The 24,238-nt window shown below is 63.3% G+C and overlaps 1 protein-coding gene across 3 annotated transcripts in view; it reads left to right on the top strand.

Moving 5' to 3' along the window:
- Positions 1–23,786, top strand: part of SLC12A5 (solute carrier family 12 member 5) — a 30,932-nt gene extending 7,146 nt beyond the window's left edge. For 2 of the 3 annotated variants that reach the window (XM_039699805.1, XM_039699803.1), the window contains exons 2-26: positions 5,960–6,054; positions 6,287–6,418; positions 6,631–6,777; positions 7,409–7,463; positions 8,313–8,443; positions 8,577–8,818; positions 8,889–9,100; positions 10,905–11,072; positions 11,962–12,060; positions 12,226–12,283; positions 12,907–13,081; positions 13,887–14,005; positions 14,299–14,397; positions 14,490–14,609; positions 14,784–14,888; positions 14,976–15,144; positions 16,061–16,256; positions 16,337–16,506; positions 16,603–16,734; positions 16,903–17,010; positions 17,176–17,298; positions 17,378–17,565; positions 17,905–17,919; positions 18,451–18,584; positions 19,054–23,786. In XM_039699805.1, coding sequence (XP_039555739.1) covers positions 5,960–6,054; positions 6,287–6,418; positions 6,631–6,777; positions 7,409–7,463; positions 8,313–8,443; positions 8,577–8,818; positions 8,889–9,100; positions 10,905–11,072; positions 11,962–12,060; positions 12,226–12,283; positions 12,907–13,081; positions 13,887–14,005; positions 14,299–14,397; positions 14,490–14,609; positions 14,784–14,888; positions 14,976–15,144; positions 16,061–16,256; positions 16,337–16,506; positions 16,603–16,734; positions 16,903–17,010; positions 17,176–17,298; positions 17,378–17,565; positions 17,905–17,919; positions 18,451–18,584; positions 19,054–19,145 — 3,284 coding nt within the window. In that variant the 3' untranslated portion in view covers positions 19,146–23,786. The remainder of the gene's footprint in view (positions 1–5,959; positions 6,055–6,286; positions 6,419–6,630; positions 6,778–7,408; positions 7,464–8,312; positions 8,444–8,576; positions 8,819–8,888; positions 9,101–10,904; positions 11,073–11,961; positions 12,061–12,225; positions 12,284–12,906; positions 13,082–13,886; positions 14,006–14,298; positions 14,398–14,489; positions 14,610–14,783; positions 14,889–14,975; positions 15,145–16,060; positions 16,257–16,336; positions 16,507–16,602; positions 16,735–16,902; positions 17,011–17,175; positions 17,299–17,377; positions 17,566–17,904; positions 17,920–18,450; positions 18,585–19,053) is intronic. The other variant, XM_039699804.1, reaches the window with a different exon arrangement.
- The last annotated feature ends 452 nt before the right edge of the window (positions 23,787–24,238 follow it).

Below are 24,238 nucleotides of genomic sequence, written 5' to 3'. Positions count from 1 at the left end.
CCCCACCGGGGCCGCCGCCGCTGTCCGCGGTGCTGAAGTGGCCGCCCGGGCCCTGCTCCGGGGCCACAGGAGCCGTTCGTCCCGGGGCCGAGCCGAAGCGAGCCCGGCTGAGCCAAAGTGAGCCCTGTCGAGCCGGTCCGGTGCAGTCCGTGGCGCGCCGCGCTGTGCCCCGTCCCGCTGCAGCCCTGGCGCAGGGCCGCTGTCCGCCGCCGCCGAGGGGCCGCTCGGCCCCGCAGCAGCCCCGTCACTGCCGGCGCTTTGGCCTCAGCCCCTCCCGGGCACCCGGCACTGCCGAGCTGTGCGAGGGTCCCCGTTCCTCACGGGGCCGCGTCCAGCACCAGGCAGCACAGGCCCCGTTCTTGTGGGTGTTCGTGCCGGGCACGGGGGTGGGCTGCAGCCAGGGGGATGCAGTGTGTGCACAGGAGGACTTGCACTGCCCCTCTGACCCTCCCGGACAACGCCAAGTCTCCTCGCCAGGTCCCCTGGTGGGGTCTGCCAAAGCCCCAGCCGGGAGCGTCTGGCTGGCTGTGGCAGTGGTTGTGGGGTCCCGGCTGCCCACAGTGGGGCTCTGGGCGCAGCCACAGACAGGCTCTATGTATTCCTCTGCTCTGCCGACCCCAGTATATTTATTTGCTTGTTTATTTGCGGCTCTGCTCAAGGTCAGGGCTGGCAGGAGACTTCTGGGGGCACCTTGCCGGGCGGAGGTTGTCGCACTGGCCCCCAGCCGTGCCCTTCCCTGGGCACTTGCCCTCCCCTTGCCCTCTGCAGCACCAGGATCTCTCCCACTCACTGATTTCCATCGCGGCAGTGCCAGCGGCGTGGCAGCAGGCGGTGCAGCCATGCTGGGGTCTGGCAGGAGGGCTGGACACAGTACCACTACAGATGGACCAGGCAGACTGTCCCTGGAGCTGGGCCTGGTGAGATGCTGCCCTGTGGGACAGCGGGTGAAGGGCTGGAGGAAGAAGGGGCCTGGGGGACTTGGGGGAGCAGGGATTGTCTGTAGGAAGGGGCTCAGCAGAGCCCCCCACACCTGTGACAAGGGTGGTTGCAGTGGGGGGGCGGGGTTGCCCCCCATGCCAAGGGTCAGCTGGACTCCCATTGTGAGGTCTGTCTGCAGGGACCATGGAAAACCTGTCAGGTAGCAAAGCTGTTAAATGCCAGTGGCCCCCTCCATATGTCCTGGCTGCTCCAGTGCTGGCTGTCCAGCAACTCGCCAAGCCCAGCACAACCACTGAAGCCCTGGGTGCCACTTAGGCCTTATTTGTCAGGAAGGTCAGCAGTGTCCCCGCTCAGGTCGTGCTCTGGACAGCGTGCATGAGCTGCATGACAGCTGGAAGGGCTCCAGTCCCAGCAACCCAGCAAGGGCTGGACCCTCTGGGGCGATGGTGGGAGCAGGCAGGGCTGCTGCCTGCAGCGGCCGGGCTGGCACCTTGCACTGCTCTGGCTGGGGTGTTGGGTTGTCAGCCGCAGCCCCACTGCAGGGTGCCATGCTGACACCCAGCCCGGTGGCACTGGGATGCCTGGGCAGCCCAGATCCAGGACCAGGAGCTTTGCTGGAACTTGTGTCCACGGCCATTTCCAAGGCAGGGCTTGGACTGTCGGAGAATCTGGGAAGCTGTTTAAATGCAGCCAGCCAAAACGCCTGTGCTGGAAATCCTGCGCTGCAGGGCCGGCTGATCAAAGGGAGGATAATCCTGGGTTTAGGAAGGAAGAGGATAGGTCTGAAGTAGCAGTTGGTCCAATTTGGGTCAGGCTGTGAAGGAATTCAGCCCAAAAGGCCACTGGGTGTGCTTGCTGGCTGGAGGGGGAAAACGCAGCCCTGGGATGGGGGGAGAATCCTACTCAACCATGCCACCCCTGACCCCCACCCCTGCTCCCCTGGCATGCTGCAGCTGGAGTGGCTCTGCTGTGACGCTGCCAGCACGAGCCAGCGCTGCTCTGATCATCAGTGGTCTCTGCCTCAGTGGGGCTGCAAGGGCTGTGTGGCCTCTCCAAGGGTCACCCTCCCCAGAGCAGCTGTCAGACACTCCTGTGCAGGGTAGAAGGAAGCTGGGTTGGTGCAGAGATATAAGATACAAGAATACCTTGGCCATCCTCATCTGCCTTAGGCGCCCCAGGCCAACAGCCCAGGGCCAGGCAGTGTGTGTACAGCCAAGTCCCCTTGATAGCCGGAGGTGACAGAACAGCAGCGTGGCCTCCCTGGCCAGCAGCTCCTGCAAAACGGCAGCAGCTGGGGACATCAGCCAGGGCCACGTGCTCGCCCATGTGCTCGCTGGCCTGCTGGGGTCACCCTGGGGTGCCCCTTGCTGCAGACACAGCCCCGGGAGACCAGGTGTCCTGTGGCAAAAGTCAAGGTGTCCTGTGTACCTGCAGGGGAGCCCCAGGGCGTCCCTTGTGCCATGAGCAGCCGCACTGCTGCTGGCCCTGGGGCTGAGGGGATCGGGGTGGGGGTGGCACAGGGGATTCCGGAGCCATCAGCAGCCCTGTGCAGGAGCACAGACCGAGGCACGGAGGGCTCTGAGGTCGGGGCTGTGCCCGCCATGGCCCCCCTCACCCACTGCACCTCCGGGCAGTGCCGCAGCCCCGGTGCCCCATCCCTGGCTGGGGCTCGCTGTGCTCTGGATGCTGCGGAGGGCACGGGCACGGGCCGGCCGTGGTCGGGCAGCAGCCTTGGCAGCAGCTGCGGTTAATTAGCCCGTGGGGGGTGGCTGCTGGGGCTACCCCAGCCAGTGCTCAGTGCCCTGCGCCGTGTAAAGCGATTAGGGAGGATTTGGGATAAGGCACATGACGCTTCCCAACCCAATTTAGGGCTAAGTAAAAAGCCATTAGAAGATCAAATTGTGGTTGGTGCTGCTGCCTGAGCCCTGCCTTGGGGGGCTGTGACGGTTCTTTGGCGCTGCCGCCTGTGCTCTGGGCTGCCCCGGGCAGACAGGTTGGTGGAAGCCCTGCTGAGAGTGGGGCTGCGCGGTGCCCACGGCGGGGCTGCGGGTTCCTGCCAGCGATCCCGCTGCCAGCCCTTCCAGCCGCCGCAGCAAATTAAAAGGCCGATTCGTGTTGAGTGATCCCTGGGGAGGGGGGCGGCTGAGCGCCGGGATCGAAGCCTGGCACGGCACGGCTCGGCTCGGCTCTGCTCTGCTCACACTGTCTCTCCCTGCTCGGCTGCTGGCCTTGGTGCTGCTATCCCGGTCCAGCGCTCCGGCCCTGCGCTGCTCTGTCCTGGCTGCACTGGCGGAGCGGGGCAGGGGCAGCCCCCTGGGCGTTGCTGGGACTGGCGGTGTCCCACGTGTCCCCAGGGCCGGGAGGCAGCGCCCGTTTGTGCCGCCGGGCAGGGCTGGCCGTGCAGGGCAGGTGAGGGACGGGGACATCGCTGCTGCCTGCCCTGGCTGCCCCTGACTTCACACCACGGGTCTGAGGCAGCTACCGGGGAGAGGCTGCACCAGCCCCGCTGCGGCAAAATGGTCTCCGTCAGGAGCAGGAGCGGGAGCGCTTTGTCACCTGGGACCCCGCGCCCCGCTGCTTAACTCCTTCCAGTCTGTGGGGCTGCAGCGGCGTGGGAGCCTGAGAGTCCCCCGAGCCGCGCCGCATCCTCCCGCTCAGCAGCGCGGGGCCTCTCCCGGTGCCGCTGCTCGCAGCAGCATCCCCAGGCAGGGGCTCCTGCGGCACGGCCCGCCCCAGCGGCCGCGGCGATGTCAGTGCGGGCCGTGGCCCCGGCCTGGGGAGCGCTGGCCGGAGGGGCTGCGAGCTGTGGGTGCTGCTGTGGTGCCGTGGGCTGGGGCTCGGGCACCCCGGGGTGCTGCTGGCGCCTGTGAGTGCAGCCCAGCAGGGCAGTCCCGTGGGGCCGGGGTGCGCTGGGGCCGGGCTCCGGCCGCGCCATCCCCCGGGCGCCGGTGGGCCGGGGCGCGGGTGCCGTGCGGGGCCAGCGTCCGGCTGCCTGCGCCGTTACATAAGAGCGGGAGCCGAGGCGGCCGTGGCTCGCCGTTGCCATGGAAACCTGCACGGTGATGTCGTCGGCTGGGTACCAGGCGGTGAGGCGAGGCCCCCGCGGGCTCCGTTCTCCCGGAGGGGTCCCAGAGCCTTGCCACGTTTCGAGCACGTCTCCCTGCCAAGCTGCCCGTGTCCCCCGGTGCCACCCAGCCCCAAGGGGGAGGTGAGGTCCAGCCACCCCTGCTCCTGCACCCTTGTGTCACCTCCCTAGGGTGGCCACAACATCAGCCTGGAGGGTGTCCTGTCAGCGTGGCTGACGTTTCACATCAGTGTGGTCCCCAGGGCTGGTGCAGGTGGGCAAGAGCCGTGGCGAGTGGGTGGTTGCCAGCTCACACCATTGCTGTTATCTCATGACAGCAGGGTTCAGTGGGGCTTTAGAGCTAACACAGAGCAAGGAGCGCATGAGGTTCGTGATGAGACCCGTTGTGGGAGATGCAGGGCAGGCACATGGCAGTGGTGCAACCTGAGGTGCTGGGTGTGTGTCCAAGGGGACACTGGAGAGAAGCCTGTGGGCCAGGGTGTCCCGGTGGCACTGCCATGGCCACTCCTGCACAGGAGGAGCCTGTGGGCTGTGCCTCAGTGTTTGGCTGTGCCCTCAGGGACACTGCTGCCCCAGGCTGGAGGAGCCCAGGGATGGTGGGAGTTGGGGGCCAGCCCGCAGGTCTGTGTCACCTGTAGCATTTGAGGCTTCACCTCCTGGTCAGCCAGGAGCACCCTGTCTGCCAGGGAATTGCAGATGGTGAATCACTGCTGCACACGGGCTCCCAGGATCCCGAATATGAGTCAACTGGCAGGAGAACAGCGGTCTTCAAAGGGCCAGGATGCTCCAAACCGTCACAGGGTTTTGTCTTGTGGCCACCCCATGAGTGGGTGACTACACTGCTAGGGCATCATCCCTCTGCCCCAGGGCACTCATGGGCTCCATGCTGAAGGATGGTGGAGGGGGCAGTTCTCTCCCTGGTCCCAAAGCATGGAGCTGGTCTGTGACCCTGCCCATGTGGGCAACCTGCCCAGCAGTGCGGTGGCCAGTGGCAGTGTGGCTGCTCTGGCTGCAGGGCTGTGGTGGTGGGAAGGGTGTGTGGCAGAGAGCCTCTCTCCCCCCACTGAGATCTGGGGACTAGCCTGGCTGCCCAGGTTTCCCTGTGCCATGGGTGCCTCCTCAGCTGCTCTGCCCAGGACTGTGTCCTTTGGCTCCTGGTCCCTCTCTGCTGTGGACCTTCTCTTGGAGCTGTGCTGCTCCGGCAGCACCATCCTTACTGCTGCTCCATTTCCAGCTTGATTTATTTCTGCTGCTCTGCAGCTCAGCTGTTTTCATCGCTATTAAGCCAACTCCAGGTTTCTTCTGCACTAGGTCATTAATGCAGTGAGTGGCTGTGGCCCCTGTCCTGGCAGTTCTATGGTCCTGGCACTGCTGTGGGTGCCTCCACTGCCCCGGGCATCATCTGCCCTCAATGATGTCACCTCCCTGTGGCCCCCACTCCTGTGGCACATGTCTGGGAGGAGGAGCAGACACCTGCCCCGCTCGCAGGCACTGTGCCGGGACCATCCCCCGTGCTGGTGCTGAGCAGCCGCCCAGGTCGTGCCCCGCGGGCGCGGCGCTGAGGGCAGTCACCCGCGGGCAGCCCGTGCCGTGAGTTATTGCTCCGTGCGTGCCGCCGGAGGCTGGGATGCCTCTGCTCGCCTCTCTGCGTGGATGCGCTCCGCCGGGCCCACGAGTCAGCACGGCCGGGAGGGCAGCGCCTGGCTCCTGGCCATGGCAGCCCCTGCCCGTGCGCGGTGTGGGAGGTGATGCCGGGGGCTGGGGTGGGTCCTGGCATTGCCTCTGCTGGGTCTGGGTGTGAGCACGGTGCCCGCAGCCCTGGCAGCTCTCCTGGCAACCACTGTGACCCCTCACAGTGGTGACCCCGTGGGGTGGATGTTCTGCAGGTGTGGGTGGGGCAGGGGGTGCCTGACTGACTCCGTGGTGTTTCTGCAGGCGATGGCAATCCCAAGGAGAGCAGCCCCTTCATTAACAGCACGGACCTGGAGAAGGGCAAGGAGTACGATGGCAAGAACATGGCCCTCTTCGAGGTAGGGCGTGCAGGCAGTGGGGCACGGGGAGGGAGCTGGGCTGAGCAGCTGTCCCACAGCACCCAACCTGCACCCCAGGCACTGGGACATGCCAGAGCCCCAGGCCAGGGTTGCTGCACTGCCAAAGCCATTCCTGGAGGGGCAGGCAGTGGGGTAGCATCTGGTGAGGTCTCCTGGGGTTGGCTGGGGTCCCAGGGGACTGTCCTCACAATCTGGGATCTGCCCTCCACAGGAGGAGATGGACACCAGCCCGATGGTCTCGTCCCTGCTGAGTGGACTGGCCAATTACACCAACCTGCCACAGGGCAGCAGGGAGCACGAGGAGGCTGAGAACAATGATGGAGGCAAGAAGAAGCCGGTGCAGGTGAGGACTTAGTGGGGAGGTAACCTTCCCTCCCTCTCCAGCCCTTGCCCGTGTGGTGCCAGGCCACAGACTGCTCTGGGAACAGGGGACCCCTTGGCCTCAGCCAGGGGCAGTTTTACCCTGGGTTCCTGGCTGCTTTGTGGGAGAGTGGGGTCTCTTGCTCCTCTGCCAGCCAGGCCTTTGAGCCCTGGTAACTGCTGTTCCCTCAACAGGCCCCACGGATGGGCACCTTCATGGGTGTCTACCTGCCCTGCCTTCAGAACATCTTTGGAGTCATCCTCTTCCTGCGTCTCACCTGGGTGGTGGGCATCGCTGGCATCATGGAGTCATTCTGCATGGTCTTCCTCTGCTGCTCCTGTGTGAGTTTTGGAGCCATGTAAGCCTTCACTAGCCTTGCCCATGGCCTGGGGTCACCAGTCTGGCTGGCTGGACTATGGAGATGTGCACTAGCTGCCAGTCCACCATGCCCTGCCCCAGCTCTGCTCCTGCCCCAGCTTCTGCCCCCGCCCCAGCCTCTGCTCCACTTAGAGCAAGGAAAAGCCTTCAGCTTCCCAAAGGAATCAGCAGTGGATTGGTGCTTAAATGGTGACCCAGATCATAGCTGCCATGTAGGGGGATGAGCCAGGGGTCCCCTGCTCTGGTACCATGCAGAGAGCCACCTCACCAGGGCAGAGGGTGGGAAGGCTGGCCTTGTCCAGTGTCCTGGACAGCCTGAGCCACCCCAGCACTGCCAGCCCCTCCAAGGGCTCAGCTCTGTCAGCTGTGCTGCCAGCCAGCAGACCTGCCTGCCCATCCACACATCCATCCATCCATCCATCCATCCATCCATCCATCCATCCATCCATCCATCCATCCTCCCTGGGCATCCCTGCCCTGTGGCACCTCTCAGCGTGGCCCCAAGAGGCGCCATGTCCTAGCATGGCCCCAGCTCTCCCTCCACTCCCCCGTCGCTCTGCCCAGCTCCTGAACACACTGTGTTTCTTCCCACAGACGATGCTGACGGCCATTTCCATGAGTGCGATCGCCACCAACGGCGTGGTGCCAGGTAGAGCCAAGCCCGCCTCCATGCCGTGCCACGGGCAGCCGGTCCCTGCCGGGTGGGGTGCCTGCAGGGGCTTTTCCCAGAGAGCATCCCCCGGGGCTGCCAGCCGCTCCGCAGCCTTCTGCCACCACCCCGCGCGGGATCCCCGGGGCCCGGGGGAGCGCGGAGCTGGAGCCGCCACCCGTCCCCAAAGCCGCGAGGTGCAGATGGCAGCGAGAGCCGCCAGCCGCGGCTCCTCCCTCCGCCAGACTGGCGAGGCCGCGGGGAGCCGGGAGACACACGGCAGGAGGATGGGAGCAGGGCGTGCTGAGCGCCACGGGCGGGGTGATGGGATGGGCTCTGCCACCGCCGGACAGGGACGCTGCTGAGTGCGGGCTCTGCCCCCCGGGAGGCACCGTGGGCTCTGGCCGTAGGTGCCCTGGCTGCCTCCCCCGGATCATGCCAGCCCTGCAGAGCCCTGGGGAGCCGTGAGCTGCGCCAGGCTGGGCACAGCACTGACAGCCCTACACGGGGTGTAATTAAAGCTATTTATCATCCTGCTGCCGCAGCGGGACCATTGATCTGGCAGCCCAGCTCTAAAGGCTCCTCTGGGAGGATGGAGCAGGGTATGGCCCAGGTCCCTGGGGCTCTAGCTCCTGTCTGGTGTCCAGGGAACACCTGTGCCATTGGCCATTGCACCTGGCTGCTGGGGAATGACTCTGCCAGTGTGGTCCCTCCTGCTGCTCTGCATCTTGCTCCGTGCTGGAGCAGGGCCCATGGCTATCCTGGCTCCAGTCTGCTCTCTGGGATAGCTGGCAGGGCTCAGGGTGTCACTGGGGTCTGCCTAGGACCCACTATTGCTCTCTCTGACAGCGGGTGGCTCCTACTACATGATCTCACGCTCCCTGGGACCTGAGTTTGGTGGGGCTGTGGGGCTCTGCTTCTACCTGGGCACCACCTTTGCCGGTGCCATGTACATCCTGGGCACCATCGAAATCCTGCTGGTAGGTACCTGGTCCTTGCCTTGTGCAGTGCCATGGGCTCAGCTCCTGGCAGGGCAGGGGGCCTGTAGGACCTTTCTCCTGGGGCCCCTCTGCAGGCTGTTAGCCAGGTGCTGATGCCTTGACTCTTTTCCAGGCCTACATCTTCCCCGCCATGGCCATCTTCAAGGCAGAGGATGCCAGTGGGGAGGCAGCTGCAATGCTCAACAACATGCGTGTGTACGGCACCTGTGTGCTGACCTGCATGGCCACCGTTGTGTTCGTGGGTGTCAAGTACGTCAACAAATTTGCCCTGGTCTTCCTGGGCTGTGTCATCCTCTCCATCCTTGCCATCTATGCTGGTGTCATCAAATCGGCCTTTGACCCGCCAAGCTTCCCGTGAGTACGGGGTCCTGCAGGGATGCAGCAGGGCTGGGGCATGCAACGCTGAGTGCCCGTGTCCCCCCAGGATCTGCCTCCTGGGCAACAGGACCCTCTCACGCCACGGCTTCGACCTCTGCACCAAGATGGTGGTGGAGGGGAACGAGACAGTTGGCTCCAAGCTCTGGGAGCTTTTCTGCACCTCCCGCTTCCTCAATGCCACCTGCGATGAGTATTTCACCATGAACAACGTCACTGAGATCGAGGGCATCCCCGGCGCTGCCAGCGGCCTCATCCAAGGTGAGCACGTGCCCACAGAGGCGTGGGAACGTGGGCATGGGCATGAAGGCATGGGTGTGGAAGCATGGAGAAGGAAGTGCAAGGGGCTGTGCCTGGTGGGCAGCTCTGCCAACGGGGCTGGTGGAGGTGTGCTGTGGGAGGCCATCCTAAGCATGGCTCCTCAGCCATGCCAGGTGTTGTGGGGGCAAACAGTGCTGGGTCCGGGTGGGAGAGCATGTGGGAGATCCCTGCTGGGGGCTGCTCTGCTCCTGAGGCACAGGGAGTGCTGGGCAGTGGGACACACTCCTGCACGTGGTGACAGAGCAGGGTGCTGCAGCCACCTGCACGGAGTCTGTGTCAGCCAGTGGGGTGGCTCAGAATGAGGCCCAAAGGCTGGGGAGGAATAAATCCTCCCTCTACTTCCTCTTGGCCTCTGGAAAGGCTGGTATCGATTTGAGGTTTTGAGAGAAGTGATCACCCCTTGGGGCCACTTAGCTACTGTGGCTACAGCCCTGCTGGGAGAGTGGCCAGGACCACAGAAAGATGCTTGAATTTGCTGGGAGGAGCCATTTATGACCTGTTTTTCTGGAGATGCTGATATATCTGCTAGGTGCTCATGCTCAGCAGTGGGTGGCAGAGGCTGATGCTCTGTGCCACATTCAGAGCATGTCTGCAGACCCCCATGCTGGAGTGGTTGTTGAAACTCAGGAAAGCAGCAGAGCCACGAGCAGGATCAGTCCTTCCTGATGGCTGTGGAGCTGCCCTGGTGTCTGCGTGGACACGGGCATGGGAGGTCAGACTTAGCTGAGCACGTGGTGCTCAGGGCTGCAGCTGTGATGGTGATTAGTGGAGTGCAGTCACAGGGTGTTTGGGAGCCTCCCAGTGATGTTGCACTCTGAGGTCTTTTGGGTCAGATAAGGAGTGGAACCTGCTCCTGTTGGCAGTGGTGCTGCTGGGGAGGGGATGCAGACCCCCACCCACCCAGCTGGTCTCTCTCAGGGCAACAGGCAGCAAACACTCAGCACTGGGGGCATTGGCACAGAGCCAGCACCCCACTCTGGGGTGGCTGGTGACAAGGGTGACCGGCCCAGCAGCATCTTAAGATGGGTGGCACAGTTTGACCCTGGCAGAGATGACTGGGGCTTGCTGTGCCCTAGGTGAGGGGTGGGGAGAAACACAACGTTTCAGGGAGGATGAGACAGGCGAGGCCAGTGGGGGTTTTCAGCCCCATCTGTCACCTGAAGCAGCCATGAAGGGGGCTCAGGGCCGGGGGCTGAGGGCTGGCTGCTCCTCTCTGCAGCCCCCAGCAGTGACATGCCAAGGGCAGTTGCCTCTGCCCGCCCTGCCTGGTGCTGGCTGCTCTCCACTGCTCCAGTTTCTCCCTGCGATCTGTGGCCAAAGCAGCACACGGAGGGACGCTAAGCCTGTTACATCAGCCCCGCACTCATAATCCCATCAAAAACATTATCAAGTTACTTTGACACGATCCACTTCCCTTAAACCTGTGTTGATCAGCATTAATTATATTACCCTCTTAATTATTTGCTACTGCAATCCCATGTCAGCTGCTCCAGTATCTTGTGGGGACGCTGCCAACAGCATTATGAAGCTGCTCTGGTTGCCCACCTGTGCTGCCAGCCTCACCCTCTGGATGCCCGTGCCCCCGTGTGCTGGCTGAGCTGGCTGCTCAGTGAGGCCGGGGAAGGGGTGGGAGAAGCAGACACCCCCCAGTTCCATTTCTGTGGGGTGGGGATGCTGTGCTGGGTATGGGGGCTTGCAGGCATCTCATACCGGAGGCACTGCCCGTCCTCCTCCCTCCTCACAGAGAACCTCTGGAGCTCATACCTGACCAAGGGCGTGATCGTGGAGAAGCGGGGGCTGCCCTCAGTGAGCTCCCCCGACACCCCAGTGGACATGGACCAGCCCTACGTCTTCAGCGACATGACGTCCTACTTCACCCTGCTCGTCGGCATCTACTTCCCCTCGGTGACAGGTGGGAGCGGCGGGCACGGCGGGCACGTGCCGCCGGGCGTGCTCCGGGAGCCCCACGTGCGCCACCCCCGCGCTGGCTGCGGCGGTGACAGCGGCGTCGCGGGGGCGGCCGGTCGCCATCGCCTCCCCCGCACCGCCCGCGCTGCAGATCTGACGGTGCCGCCCGGTGTGCGCTGACGTCCCGCCGCTCCGGTATTTTTAGCTCTCCGGGGGCAGAGGAGCCCCCCCGCCCCAGGCCCGCTGCGGAGCCGAGCGGGGCGCAGCCTCCGGGGCCGCCCTGCAGCTCCGCCGGGGACGAGCCTGGCGGGAGCCCCCGGGCTGCCCCGGGCATGGCGAGCGCTGGAGGCTCCGGAGCCGCGGGGTCCCGGCAGCCGCTCGGCCTCCGCCGCCCTCCCTCCCTCCCTCCCGCTGCCGTTCACCGGCAGGTGCCGGTTTCTGCAGGACGCCTGTCCCCGGTGCCGCGGGCCCTGGGGTCATCCCCGGGGCTGCGGTGAACCCGCCTGTGCGGCCGTGTCCCTGCGTGACCTCCTGCCCTCCCAGAGCAACGTCGGGGCTGGACCCTGTCCCTGCCCCTGCGGCAGCCACCGTCCCTGCTTGAGCTAATTAAGGGCTAATGAGACAAGGCACTTGAGAGCTTTTGAGCCTAATCCTTGAGTGGCCTCAGACTGCGGTTTGGGGTAGGGGGGCAGTGCTGGGGGGGTGAGAAGAGCAGGCTGGGTACCCCAAGCCGCAGCAGCGCCTTCTCCCCCATCCATCAGGGCTGCTTCCCATCCTGTCACACCGAGCCGTGCCCTGCTGTGCCCAGGGCTCACAGGGTGCCAGGCGTGAGGGTATCTGGGACGGGTATGGGCTGTAGCTCTGCTCCCCCTGACACCATCCCCTTTCCCCAGGCATCATGGCTGGCTCCAACCGCTCTGGAGACCTGCGGGATGCCCAGAAGTCCATCCCCACGGGCACCATCCTGGCCATTGCCACCACCTCTGCAGTCTGTATCCTTCAGAGCTTGCCTGAGCCTGGGCTGTGGGGCTGAGGGTGGCTGGGCTCTGCAGGGCAGGTCAGCTTGGGTGCTTCACTGGGCTGGGACAGGGCCCAGCACCCACTGGCTGGGCAGGCAGGACTCTGCATCCTCCTGGCTCTCCTTGACTACCTGGCAGATATCAGCTCTGTTGTCCTCTTTGGAGCGTGCATCGAGGGGGTCGTCCTGCGTGACAAGTGAGTGTCCCAAGGCCATGGGGGGCATGGAGAGAGTCTGGCAGCCCCCCAGAACGGGCTGGGGCAGGAGCAGCCCCAGGGGCAGGCAGAGGTGTGGGGAAGGCTGCAACCAGGACACACTGGGCAGACATGGGTGCATTGGGGGGCTCGCGGGTGTAATCAGGTAGGGAGGCTGGTGTTTGTAACAGGCACTGGGGGCTTGCGTGCATCCCAGCCATCCATGTTTGCTGCATTCCTCCCCCTCCGGGGCTGCAGAAAGCCACTTGTTTGTCAACAGGCAGGGCTGCCTGTGCTCCTGCCTATCTGGGGCAGCCCTGCTCACTACACGTGGCAGGTGACACTTCTGGGTCGCCAGCACCAACACAAACAGGATCCAACTGCATGCATCATCATTGCCCCCCCGGCACAGGGACGGGGAGTCCTGTCCCACACCTGCCCTTGTCCTTGGCCACGCTAACGGGTACAGGCATGAGGACAGATCCCTGGCAGCTCTGAGCCTGCTCCATTGCTCACCCCTTGAGTCAACATCCCAGTCGTGTCACATCCCCCCTGAGTGGGGCTGTGGGGGGCTGGGTGGTGCTCGGCCATGGGATGGAGCTGCAGGTGATGCTGATGCCCCGCAGGTTTGGTGAGGCTGTCAACGGGAACCTGGTGGTTGGCACCCTGGCGTGGCCGTCGCCGTGGGTCATTGTCATTGGCTCGTTCTTCTCCACCTGTGGGGCTGGGTTGCAGAGTCTCACCGGAGCCCCCCGCCTCCTGCAAGCCATCTCCAGGGATGGGATCGTACCCTTCCTAAGGGTAGGTGACCCCCGAGTCCAGTGTTTCCCCACCCTGATTTCCCACGGTGGCTGCGGAGAGAGCCCGGTGGGACCGCACCCTGCCTCCTCCCGGCCCCGTGGCTGCCGGAGCAGCCCCGCTCCCCTGCCCTCATCCCGCCGGCACCGGCACGGCGGTGGGCGGCCGTGGTGGCTCTGGCTGCGGTGTCGGTGGGAGGAGAGTGTCGGGAAAGGTCAGAATTCCCTCCCCCCCCCGCTGCCGTGCCGCTTCATATTTTATCTGCTCTCTGAAGACGCGTTCCCACAACCTCATCTCTCCAAATCCAACCCGACAGCTCCCCCCAGGGAAGAGCGGGCTAATTTTATCCTCCTCCTTCTCCTTGCCAGCCCCAGCCCGAGCTCTCGCTCGCTCCGCCCGCACCCTCTAATGCGTCCGGACACGCGGCCCCAGACCCCGCAGCCGCAGGAGGGGCCGCTGTCCCCGGCTGCCAGCCCGTCCCAAGCACGGGGGGCCCGACTCTGTGCTGGCTGTGGCCAGGCTGTGAGCTGGGGCTCATCCCTGCTGGGGTACAGGGGCTGCTGTGCTGCCTGTGGGGCGAGCCACGGGATCTGCCGGGAGCGGGACTGTGCTGTCAGCAGGAGCCAGCCCTGGGACTGCTTTCCTGGCAGATTCCAACGGGACACGTGCCAGCTCACGGCACCCAGTGTTCCCAGTCCCTGCTCCTGCCAGGGCTGGGTACATGGGAGGGTCCAGTCTCATCAGGCTGCACTGAGTACCCTTGCCCAGGGCTGCAGAGCCTGACACGCCCCTCTCCCCTCATTTCCAGGTGTTTGGCCATGGCAAAGCCAACGGGGAGCCGACATGGGCCCTGCTGCTCACAGCCTGCATCTGCGAGATCGGGATCCTGATCGCCTCCCTGGACGAGGTGGCTCCCATCCTCTCCATGTAGGCAGCGTGCTGTCGACCCGCACCTTCACAAGCAGCGGGTGGCGTGTGTGGGTCTCTGCTCCTCGGGGGGAGGGGGGAACGCTCCTGCTGCCCTGGCCCCTGCCTGGGAACAGGGGGGCCCTGCAGGAACTCTGGGGTCACACCTTGGCCAGCACTGAGGCTTGGTTTGTCCATGGCACTGCTTCTCTGTCCATCAGTGGTGCTCCAGCACTGGCCACCCCGGGGCCCGGAGGTGTGGAGGCTTCAGTCCCTCACAGTGCACCCACTCAGCCCCCTGCTCTCTCCTGCAGGTTCTTCCTCATGTGCTACATGTTTGTCAACCTGGCGTGTGCGGTGCAAACGCTGCTGCGGACGCCCAACTGGCGGCCCCGCTTCCGCTACTACCACTGGTGAGCCGGGCGGGAAGGGGCAGCACAGGGACAGCCCAGGACACCCCCTGTGGGGGCCCCAGGGCATGCTGACAGCTCTGTGCCCTCTGCAGGACCCTGTCCTTCCTGGGCATGAGCCTGTGCCTGGCGCTGATGTTCATCTGCTCCTGGTACTACGCACTGGTGGCCATGCTGATCGCTGGCCTCATCTACAAATACATCGAGTACCGCGGGTAAGGGAGGCCACGGTGCTGCAGGTGCTGGCCAGCCCCCGTGGCCACATGGCCTCTCAGTGTGGCTGCTCAGCTCCCCCGGGCTGCTTGGCGTCCCAGGATGCTCCAGGGTGCCAGTGTGGTGCTCTGTGGCCAGAGCCATGGGCATCCCTGACGTGCTGCTGGTTCCTGCAGGGCGGAGAAGGAGTGGGGTGACGGCATCCGGGGCCTGTCCCTGAGTGCAGCCCGCTATGCCCTGCTGCGGTTGGAGGAAGGGCCCCCGCACACCAAAAACTGGAGGTGAGGCTGGGCAGCGAGATGGGATCTGAGGGTTCTAGGGCAGGGACAAGCTGGGTGCGGGCACTGACTACAGGACCTTCCTTCCAGGCCACAGCTGCTGGTCCTGGTCCGTGGGGATCAGGAGCAGAACGTGGTGCACCCGCAGCTCCTGTCCTTCACGTCACAGCTCAAGGCTGGGAAGGGCCTCACTATCGTGGCCTCTGTGTTAGAAGGGACCTTCCTGGACAACCATCCTCAGGCGCAGAGGGCAGAGGAGGTGAGAGCTGCCTGCACTGGGACAGGCTGTGCCAGCAGTAGGTCCCCAGGTGCCCAGAGTTGTTTCTGCCCCATGGCCAGGGCTGCTGGCCCCGGGACGGCCCAGAGAGCTTTCAAGTGACATCAGGCAGAGCCTGACGACTCCATGCTTTGCTGGTGCTCACAGTACCACAGGGACCTCTGGACTCCTCTTCCCCTCCAAGACACCAGAGATGCTGGCACCAGCCAAGCACTGGTCCCAGTCTTGGCCGGCTGCTGCTAGACTTGGCACAGCATGGCACAGCACAGCACAGCGCCCAGCCAGGGGCTGCTGTGCTGAGCGGACTCCTCAGCCTCAATCCCCACCACAGTCTCCGTGGCCCTGGTGCCAGGCAAGGTGGGAGATGAGCCTTTCCCCGCCAGAGTGAGAGCACTCCCCACCCCCCGCACCCGCGGGGCGGCACATTAATGAGATTAAGCCCTTGGAAGCAAACAGTTTCTCTCCCATGCAGACATGTTATAATTTCTCTGAGTAAATAACACTAATTGCTGCTCTGCCACCTGTCAGAGCCCTGGCACAAGGACACCCTCCACTCTGCACGGAGCAGAGCTGTGTGCCAGCTCTGTGCTCCACTGGGTATCACACCCCTGGCCCAGAGCCACTGGCCTGCCATGGGGCACAGAGACCCAGGCACCCTGGGAGGACCTGCAGCCTGCACCTCACAGCCTGCACCCTGCACCTCACAGCCCTGCACCCCATACTCTGCACCCCCCATTCTGTACCCTGCACTCCCCATTCTGTACCCTGTACCCCACATCCTGCACCCTGTACCTCATCTGGCCTGGGCTGGGCCACTGCTGCTCCTGGTAGCTGCTGTGCCCATGATCCATGCCTGTCCCCGAGGCCCTGGGATCTCTGACTTCCTTCTCCCTTGCAGTCCATCCGGCGGCTGATGGAAGCAGAGAAGGTGAAGGGCTTTTGTCAGGTGGTGATCTCCTCTAACCTGCGGGATGGCATGTCCCACCTCATCCAGTCCAGCGGGCTGGGGGGGCTGCAGCACAACACGGTGCTGGTGGGCTGGCCCCGCAGCTGGCGCCAGAAGGAGGACCACCAGACCTGGAGGAACTTCATTGGTAGGCACCGTGGAGGGTGGGCACTGCTGGGCCTGGGGGGCTGCAAGCTGCCCTGGCTGACGTGGCCCTTCCCCTCCCAGAGCTGGTGCGAGAGACCACAGCTGGGCACCTGGCCTTGCTGGTGGCCAAGAATGTTGCCATGTTTCCGGGCAACCAGGAGCGGTTCTCAGAGGGCCACATCGACGTCTGGTGGATTGTCCATGATGGGGGGATGCTGATGCTGCTGCCCTTCCTCCTGCGGCAGCACAAGGTAGGCTGGGCCCTGCAGTGCTGGGCCCTGCAGTGCGGGGCTGGGGCTGGGGCTGTCCTTGTTGAGCCGTGCCCAAGCCTCCCCCGTCCCTTGCAGGTGTGGCGTAAGTGCAAGATGCGCATCTTCACGGTGGCACAGATGGATGACAACAGCATCCAGATGAAGAAGGACCTGACCACGTTCCTGTACCACCTGCGCATCACCGCAGAGGTGGAGGTGGTAGAGATGGTGAGTACTGGGACGGGGCATGCGCTGCAGTCAGGGATGCTGTGCATGGGAGCCAGACAGAGCCTGACGTGGGGCACACAGCACCATGGGGGGACACAGCACCATGGACATGCTAGGAGCAGGTAGTACAGCTAACCCTGCCCCACATTTCTTCTGTTCTCCCCACAGCACGAGAGTGACATCTCTGCCTACACCTATGAGAAGACGCTGGTGATGGAGCAGCGTTCCCAGATCCTCAAACAAATGCACCTCACCAAGAATGAGCGTGAGCGGGAGGTGAGGCTGCAGGACTGGCTGGGTGGGCTCTGTCCCCTGTGGTGGCTCTGATGTGAACCTAGCTGCCCTGCAGCTCTGTGTGCTCATCCTGATGGGCTTCAGGCTAGGCTCTGTCCAGCCAAGCCCTCTTGTGCCCAACTCCCTTGGCTGACTCCTCCCACACAGATCCAGAGCATCACGGATGAGTCCCGCGGCTCCATCCGGCGCAAGAACCCGGCCAACACACGGCTGCGCCTGAACGTCCCCGAGGAGCAGGCTGCTGACGGCGAGGAGAAGCCAGAGGAGGAGGTGAGGGGTTGCACCAAGACACGGTCAGGCAGGTAGCTAGCCCCAGGCCCTGCCCACCATTCCCCTCTTCCCTCTGCAGGTCCAACTAATCCACGACAAGAATGCCACCACCTTCTCCAGCAGCTCTCAGTCCCCTGGTGATGAGGTGGAGGCAGCCCCTGAGAAGGTGCATCTCACCTGGACCAAGGAGAAGTCCGTTGCTGAGAAGAACAAGAGCAAGAGCCCTGTCAGCCCTGAGGGCATCAAAGACTTCTTCAGCATGAAGCCGTACGGCCCCCCATGCTGCCACCTTGTCCCACCCATGCCCTGTGATCCTGGCTGTTCCTGCCTGCCCCAGCCAGGGGGGTGCAGGCAGGGCCTTGGCAGCACCAGCTTGATCCTTGCCTTGAGGAGTGGTCAGGCAGCCTGGGTGCTCTGAGTGTGCCCTTGCAGAGGGGCTGGGGGCAAGTGGGGAGGGGTCCCTGTGTAGAATTGTGCTGGCAAGGGTGGGGGTGCCCAGGCTGGGTGTGCTGCGGGGAGCGGGGATGCCCACCTGGTGTTCACCACATTTCTCTCTCTCTCTCCCTCTCTCTCTCTCTCTCTCCGACCCCATCACGCTCCTGGCAGGGAGTGGGAGAACCTGTAAGTCTGGGTTTGGCTGGGTGCCGGGCTGGGGTGGCGGGAGCTGGGTTGTGCTCATGGGGCAGCATGATGGGAGCCATCGGGGTTGCCCCTGTGCAGGAGGGCGGCTCAGTGAGCCGTGACAGCGGCGGTGCCAGACAGTTCACCCGGGCAGCACACGGCAGCTCTGGCTGCCAGCCCTGTGCACCGTGCCCTGCCCGCACCACACGCTGCTCATCTGCCCTGCTATGCTGCCAGCAGCTCCCTGCAAGCCTGGGCACAGGCACCCATGGTGACACTCGGGCCGCCTGCTCACTCCCAGGCAGCCTGGCCCCGAGCAGCCGTGGGTGCCACTGCCATGGCCCTGTGGCTCATGGCACCAGGCTCAGAGTCACCAGCGCAGTGCCTGGCACAGCTTGTGCTGAGTTTGTGCTGCAGCCCAGGCTGCAGTGCCCAAGGGCAGGAGGCCAGTGTGCCCTGTGGCCCCTTGGGGCTGGTGTGGGCTGCAGGCTGGCTGTCCTGTCCCGTGCCCACACGCGCTGTCGCCCACAGGAACCAGTCGGACGTGCGGAGGATGCACACGGCTGTGAGGCTCAATGAGGTGATTGTGAAGAAGTCCCATGATGCCAAGCTGGTCCTGCTGAACATGCCAGGGCCTCCCCGTAACCGGAAAGGGGATGAGAACTGTATCCTTCCTGTGGGGCCAGTCACCAAAACCCCTCTATGCCAGGGGGACCAGGGTCCATGTCTTCCCCAAAACTGGTGGGTCTTTCAGGCGAGTGCCAAGAGGCACAGGTCAGTTCCTGAGCTTGGAGCCCCCCACTCCTCCTGCTCCTGGCTGGGTCCAGCAGCTGTCATTGGCACCAGCCTGCTCCTCCAGCACGTGGTGGGTGCTGGGACCACATGGCATTGCACCTACACCCATGAGTGCAGTGGCACATGACAGGGGCCCGGGTAGAGGTCTGTCACCATCCCCATCACACAGCACCAGCACGGGTGGGCTTCCCTGGCTCCTTGGCTTGGGACTGACCCCGCCAGCTCCTGGCTCTGGTGTGCAAGTGTCAGTGCTGCAGGCTCAGCTGGGGCTGGGCAGGGATGGCACAGGGCTGTCCCCATGTTCCCCAAGTGTGAAGTTTGTCCTTGACAGCTGTGCAGACATGGAGTTCCTGGAGGTGCTGACGGAGCACCTGGACAGAGTGCTCCTGGTGCGTGGTGGGGGCCGGGAGGTCATCACCATCTACTCCTGAAAGACGGCTCGAGAGAGGTTTGTCTGCACACTGAGAGCCCCGCCACCCCTTTGCACCGCGCTCCCGGAGGGGAGGAGGGAAGGCCGGATGGCAGCCGGTGCGCAGAACCTTCTCCTGGCTTTGGCCGTGCCCCTGATCTCTCCATTCGAACTGCAGCACCAGATCTTCCGGGAGCATCCAGCACCAGAGCAGCTGTTCCTCATTGCAACACCACAGCACTGCTGTCCTTGTTTATATATAAATATATACAGTGAACCGCGGACTGAGCACCAGAGCTCGGCGCTGCCGCCACCGCCCTCCCTGGCAGGGCCAGCCCCGCCGCCAGCCCCAGCACTGCCGCTGCAGCCCCTGCCGGGCAGGAGGGCGGCTGTGCCGAGACGGACCTTGGCCCCACCGTGCTGCTACTCCTGCACAGACTCGCTGGACGCGCCCGTGCCCCGTGCCCGCCTGCGAGGGGCTGCGGGCAGAGAGAGGCCCGCACCGCGCTGCCCAGGCCGCACCGCGCTGCCCGGGCCCGACGCGCCCTTCCCCGCCTCAGCAGCGCCCGGGGCTGCCTCCAATCGCTCTGCTCCCCCGCTGCCCCTCACCGACACGGGCCCGGACAGCCCTGCCTCGCCGCTGCCTCGGCACCGTCGTTTCTGGAGACCGCGGGCTGAGCTTGTGGAGATGCAGCACGATGGTTTGGAGGAGGCGGAGGGTGGGGGGCGGCTGTGCGGGGTCAGGCGCTGCAGCACAGCGAGGCCGTGAGAGCGGGAGCCCTGAGCTGGGGTGGCTGGGGGTGCTCTCTGTCCCCCTGCCTGACTCCAGGCTCTCTTTTCCCTGTCGCTGCCCCGGTGCTTGCGCAGGAGTGGCGGTGCGGAGCTGCTGTGTCCGGAGCACGCAGGGGCCCTGCCGTGTGCAGCATGACCCGGGGACCCCCGAGGCTCCAGTGCCTGCTCTGGCCTGGCACAGGGGTGTCCCGGACCCCCACCCTGCTCCCCCGCCGCACGAAACTGAGGGCTCTCGGGGCCCAGCACCAGCCCGTCCGGCTGGCCCCAGCACCCGCACATGTGTCTGGGTCCCCCCTGTGCCCCGCTGCACTCCCTGCTGCTCCCCAGGGCTTTGCTGCTAACCCAGCCCTGGCCGCGGCCCCAGGCAGTGGCAGATGCTGCCGGGGGCTGTAGGACAGTCTGGATCTGTGTGTATTTTTAACATATGCAAAGGCTGTTTGCTGATCTGACCAGCAAGACGTCACAGTGAGGCGGGGGGCTGTAGGGGTCCCACTGTCCCCCCGGCATCCTGACACTCGCTCACCCGGCTGGCCAGGGCAGCCCCGGCCCCAGCCCCGCCGCAGCCGCAGAGCCCCCGGGGCACATCAAACACCTCTTGTCTTTGGCAGCAGCTGCAGGGTCGCCCCCGCCGCCGTCCCCCCCCCGTCCCCCTCCCCAGCATCTCTCACAGAAGAGAAACTGAGGCGCTTTTAACAAATGTGAACGGTTCCAGGAACCACGCAGGAAGCGGTGCGAGGGCAGCAGGGTGCCGCTGGCGCCCGCCCCAGCCCCATGTACATAGTGTACATAATACAGTACGTGTATTTTTAAAGTGATCATATTTATGTTAATAGAACCAGATGAAGTCTATATATAGAGATCTATATCTATTCTGAGAGATGCAGGGCTCTGCTAGCACCAGGCCGCAGGGACGGGGAGCTGAGCCGGGCTGCTCCTGCACAAACCGGGAGCCCATCCGTCACACTGAGCGCTCCAGAGTGGTGGTGGAGGCTGCAGCCTTCCCCGGCCACCAGCAGCCCCTGGGAAAGGGCCAGGTCGCAGGTTTATTCTCTTCTCAATTTAGCTTCTTAAGAGTTTTCAGGGAAAAGAAGTCACAGACTTTTCTGAACTTGTTTCACAGCAGATTTGAGCTTCCACTCAAAGTGCAGCCTGCTAAGAGTTGCCCTCTCCCGGCAGCGCTGGCGGCTTTGTGCCAGCCTGGGCCCTGGGCAGCACTTTGTCCCTGGCCAGAGCTGAGCCCCTGTGCTGAAGCACTCGCCCCCTCAGCCCCTCCAGACGCTCCCCAGAGCTGCTCTGCACTCAGCAGGGCAGGGGGAGCGGGTGCTGCTGCAGCATCCCCGCGGGTGTCCACCCAGGCAGCAGCTGCCTCCTGCCTGGCACAGGCAGCCCTGACTGCTCCCGGCTCCCTGCCCACCCGACCCCCTGCCAGCCTTGGCTCCTGCCTCCCTGAGAACAGGAAACCCCCCCTGCACCGGCCGCTCCAGCCCCTGCTCCCTTTCAGAGCTCCTCTACTCCAGGTCCAGGCCAAAGCTATTTCGGGATGCTTGGATAAAAAGCAGTGGGTTTTTTGATGTTGGATTTTTTTTTGTTGTTGTAAGATACTACTTGGACACACTCCTAGACCAAAACCAAGCCCCAGCTGCACATCTGTGCCTGCTCATACCTTGCTCCTACATTTCCATCACTCCCGAAGTGCCTCCCTTCTCTCCAGGAGCAAGTCCCAGTCACAGCCAGACTTTCTGCCAGGGTAGCTCGGCGCCTGTGTGGCCGACAGTGCTGTAGAAGCTGCTCCCACAGGCATGGGGAGCTCAGCATTTACAGGGGGACTGTCAGGCTGGGCTGAGACCTGGCTTCAGCACAGGAGCTCAGGGCTGATGAGTGGTGCAGATGCACAGGGTAGCACTTTCCAGTCCTGCTGCTGTCTCGGCAGCTCAGGAGCTGTGAGAAGAGCAGGTAGGGGTCTGCAAGTGAGAAGTTCCTTTTGTTTTGGGAAGGGCAGCCCATGGGAACCAGCATTTGCCAGTGTCTAGCTGCTCTACCCCTTGGAGCTGGCCCTATACCACCACACACAAGCTTGTGGGCTGTTTCCAGCCTCCCAAAATTATTTGAGGCACTTCAGCAGCAACGGGGGAGGCACAGCAGCCTGCCCACACAGCTCATGTGTTAGCACCATGTTGTTGGACCTCGAGCACTTGCCAGCTGCTCTGCCTCTTCACAAGATGCCACTCACTCCCTGCAGTTGCCCTCTAATTGCAGCTTGGCTGCTGCCCCCTGTGCTGCTGGGCCTGAGGCAGCGAGCACGGTCCCCTCCTGCCCTGGCACATGGCACATGGCACGGGGCAGAGGGCAGGGACAGGTTATGCACAGCTCTGTTGAGCACCCTCACAGCGCCAGGTGAGAGGCTCCTCCATTGGCTGCAGGCACAGGGCAGCCAGGAATTTGCAGAGCAGTGGTGAGAGCAGCCAGGGCACACTTCTGACAGGTTTGCTTCATCCCCCCAGCATCACCAGTGGATCCCATTCCCCTCAGCATCACTTCCACCCTGACGGCAAAGCCACGGTCCCGGCTCCCCCAGGGAGTAGGAGGGCCATTCCTTTCCATCACTACTGCTGAAAAAAGGCATTCTCCTTCCCCATCCTTCAGCAAGAGCAGGGGCACAGCTCTGGACAGTCAGGGCTGCTCCCACACCCCTGCCAGGCAGTTTGGCTGTGGCAAGACAGGAGCTGGTTTCCACAGCGTGTCCCCTCGCTGTCGGCTGGAGAGGGCCAGTTTTAGCAGACAGCACTGCATGTTAGTTTACAAACCCAGCCCTGCACGTTTGGCCTCTGTGAGTGTTCAGTTTCCCCATGGAGCACCCTTCTGCCGCTCCACCGTGGTGAAGACAGTGTCCTCCTCTGGTACACATGCAAGTTCCTCCTTGGCACATGCGCAGACACGGTCCGGTTTTTGTTCCAGACAGGAAGGTCTTGACCCCCCAGTTTGTTTTACAGGCAGGCTGCTGCTGGAGCAGCACTGAGCAGCAGAACCCACGGGAGGGTGGGCTGGAGCGTGGCCACAGCTGGCAGGAGTGTCCGGCCAGCACGCAGCACTGGTGGCACGTGCTCCAGTCCCTGCTGCAAGAGGGCCAAGCAGTCCTGGCCCCTGAGAGGCAGTGGGCAGCTCAGGTCACTGTGGAGGGCAGCTCAGGTTGCTGTGGCCACCACACAACACAAGGCAGCAAGCCACAGGGCAGCAGGGACAGGAGGCACAGGCAGCATCCAGCCTGGGCAGATGCTGGTCCGTGGCTGGACGAGGACAAGAGACTGCACAAGGGCAAGAGTTGCACTAGAAGAGTCAAGACCCTCCTCTGTGTAGCAGGACTAAAAACTAGCAGAAAGACTGAAAGGTCTGAGATCTGCTGGTTACAACACTTTCTGTGCTACATGTGCAATATATTTGTTATGAATGTTATCACAAAGTCGGTTCATTCAATACTCTTTTAATCACTGTAGCTAGTTGTTCTCTGTCCATTCAAGTGACTTTTATTCGAGTGCAATATTTCAATAGACATGTAGTGACCTAGAATGCTTTGTGTTTTAGAGAATCTGTGTGCAGAGCAATGCAATTAAGTTTAAAACCTTGTAAATAAAACAGGTTGCAAACCAAAAAAAAACCAACCCCAATAGGCTTGCATTTAATTTCTGTGTGTGTTTCAGTGTTGTGCATTAGGCCGCCTCGGTGCAGACCCCATGTTCTCTGTGCAGGTGTTCATGGAGGAGTGGCTCCTCAGCTGTTGAATGCTCCCTGTTACTGCTTTACTGCTTTACCTGTATTCATTTTTCTAGACTCCTGTCTGCACAAAATGCAATAAATGATTTTATTACACCCTTCACTACTTGCACGGGAACTTTTCACTTGCTTCCAGGTCTCCACAGCTTATTTTGCACCATTTCAATAACATGGAGCAAGTCCTGACAGGGTGCAGATTGCAGAGGAAGCAAAGCATAAGGAGAGAACAGCCTCTCCAAAGGGATGCAGTTCCCACATTTCACCTCACAAAGATTTCAGGTCCCCCACCAAAAGTGATCTACCTGGCTGCAGGATTGTAGAGGTGGAGAAAGGGACCTAACAGGAGAGACAGCAGACAGACACACTGCTGTCCAGACTCAGCCTGTGGGGTGATGTAGCACAAAGCCATGGGACAGCAGTGCTGAAGGCACAGGGACTGGCAGCCCTGACCCCACGCTGGCTTGTGGCACTGACCCGGACCTGTCCCTCCCACCACCTGTCACCAGAGAGGTTTTGGACTCCTCACATTGGCTGTGCCACACCACATCTGCCTGA

Source organism: Passer montanus, unplaced genomic scaffold (genome assembly GCF_014805655.1).
Source record: "Passer montanus isolate IOZ18808 unplaced genomic scaffold, ASM1480565v1 scaffold139, whole genome shotgun sequence".
In the NCBI taxonomy this organism is placed as follows: Eukaryota; Metazoa; Chordata; class Aves; order Passeriformes; family Passeridae; genus Passer; species Passer montanus.
Note: the sequence above shows the minus strand (reverse complement) of the source record. Positions and strands in the feature narration are given on the sequence as shown.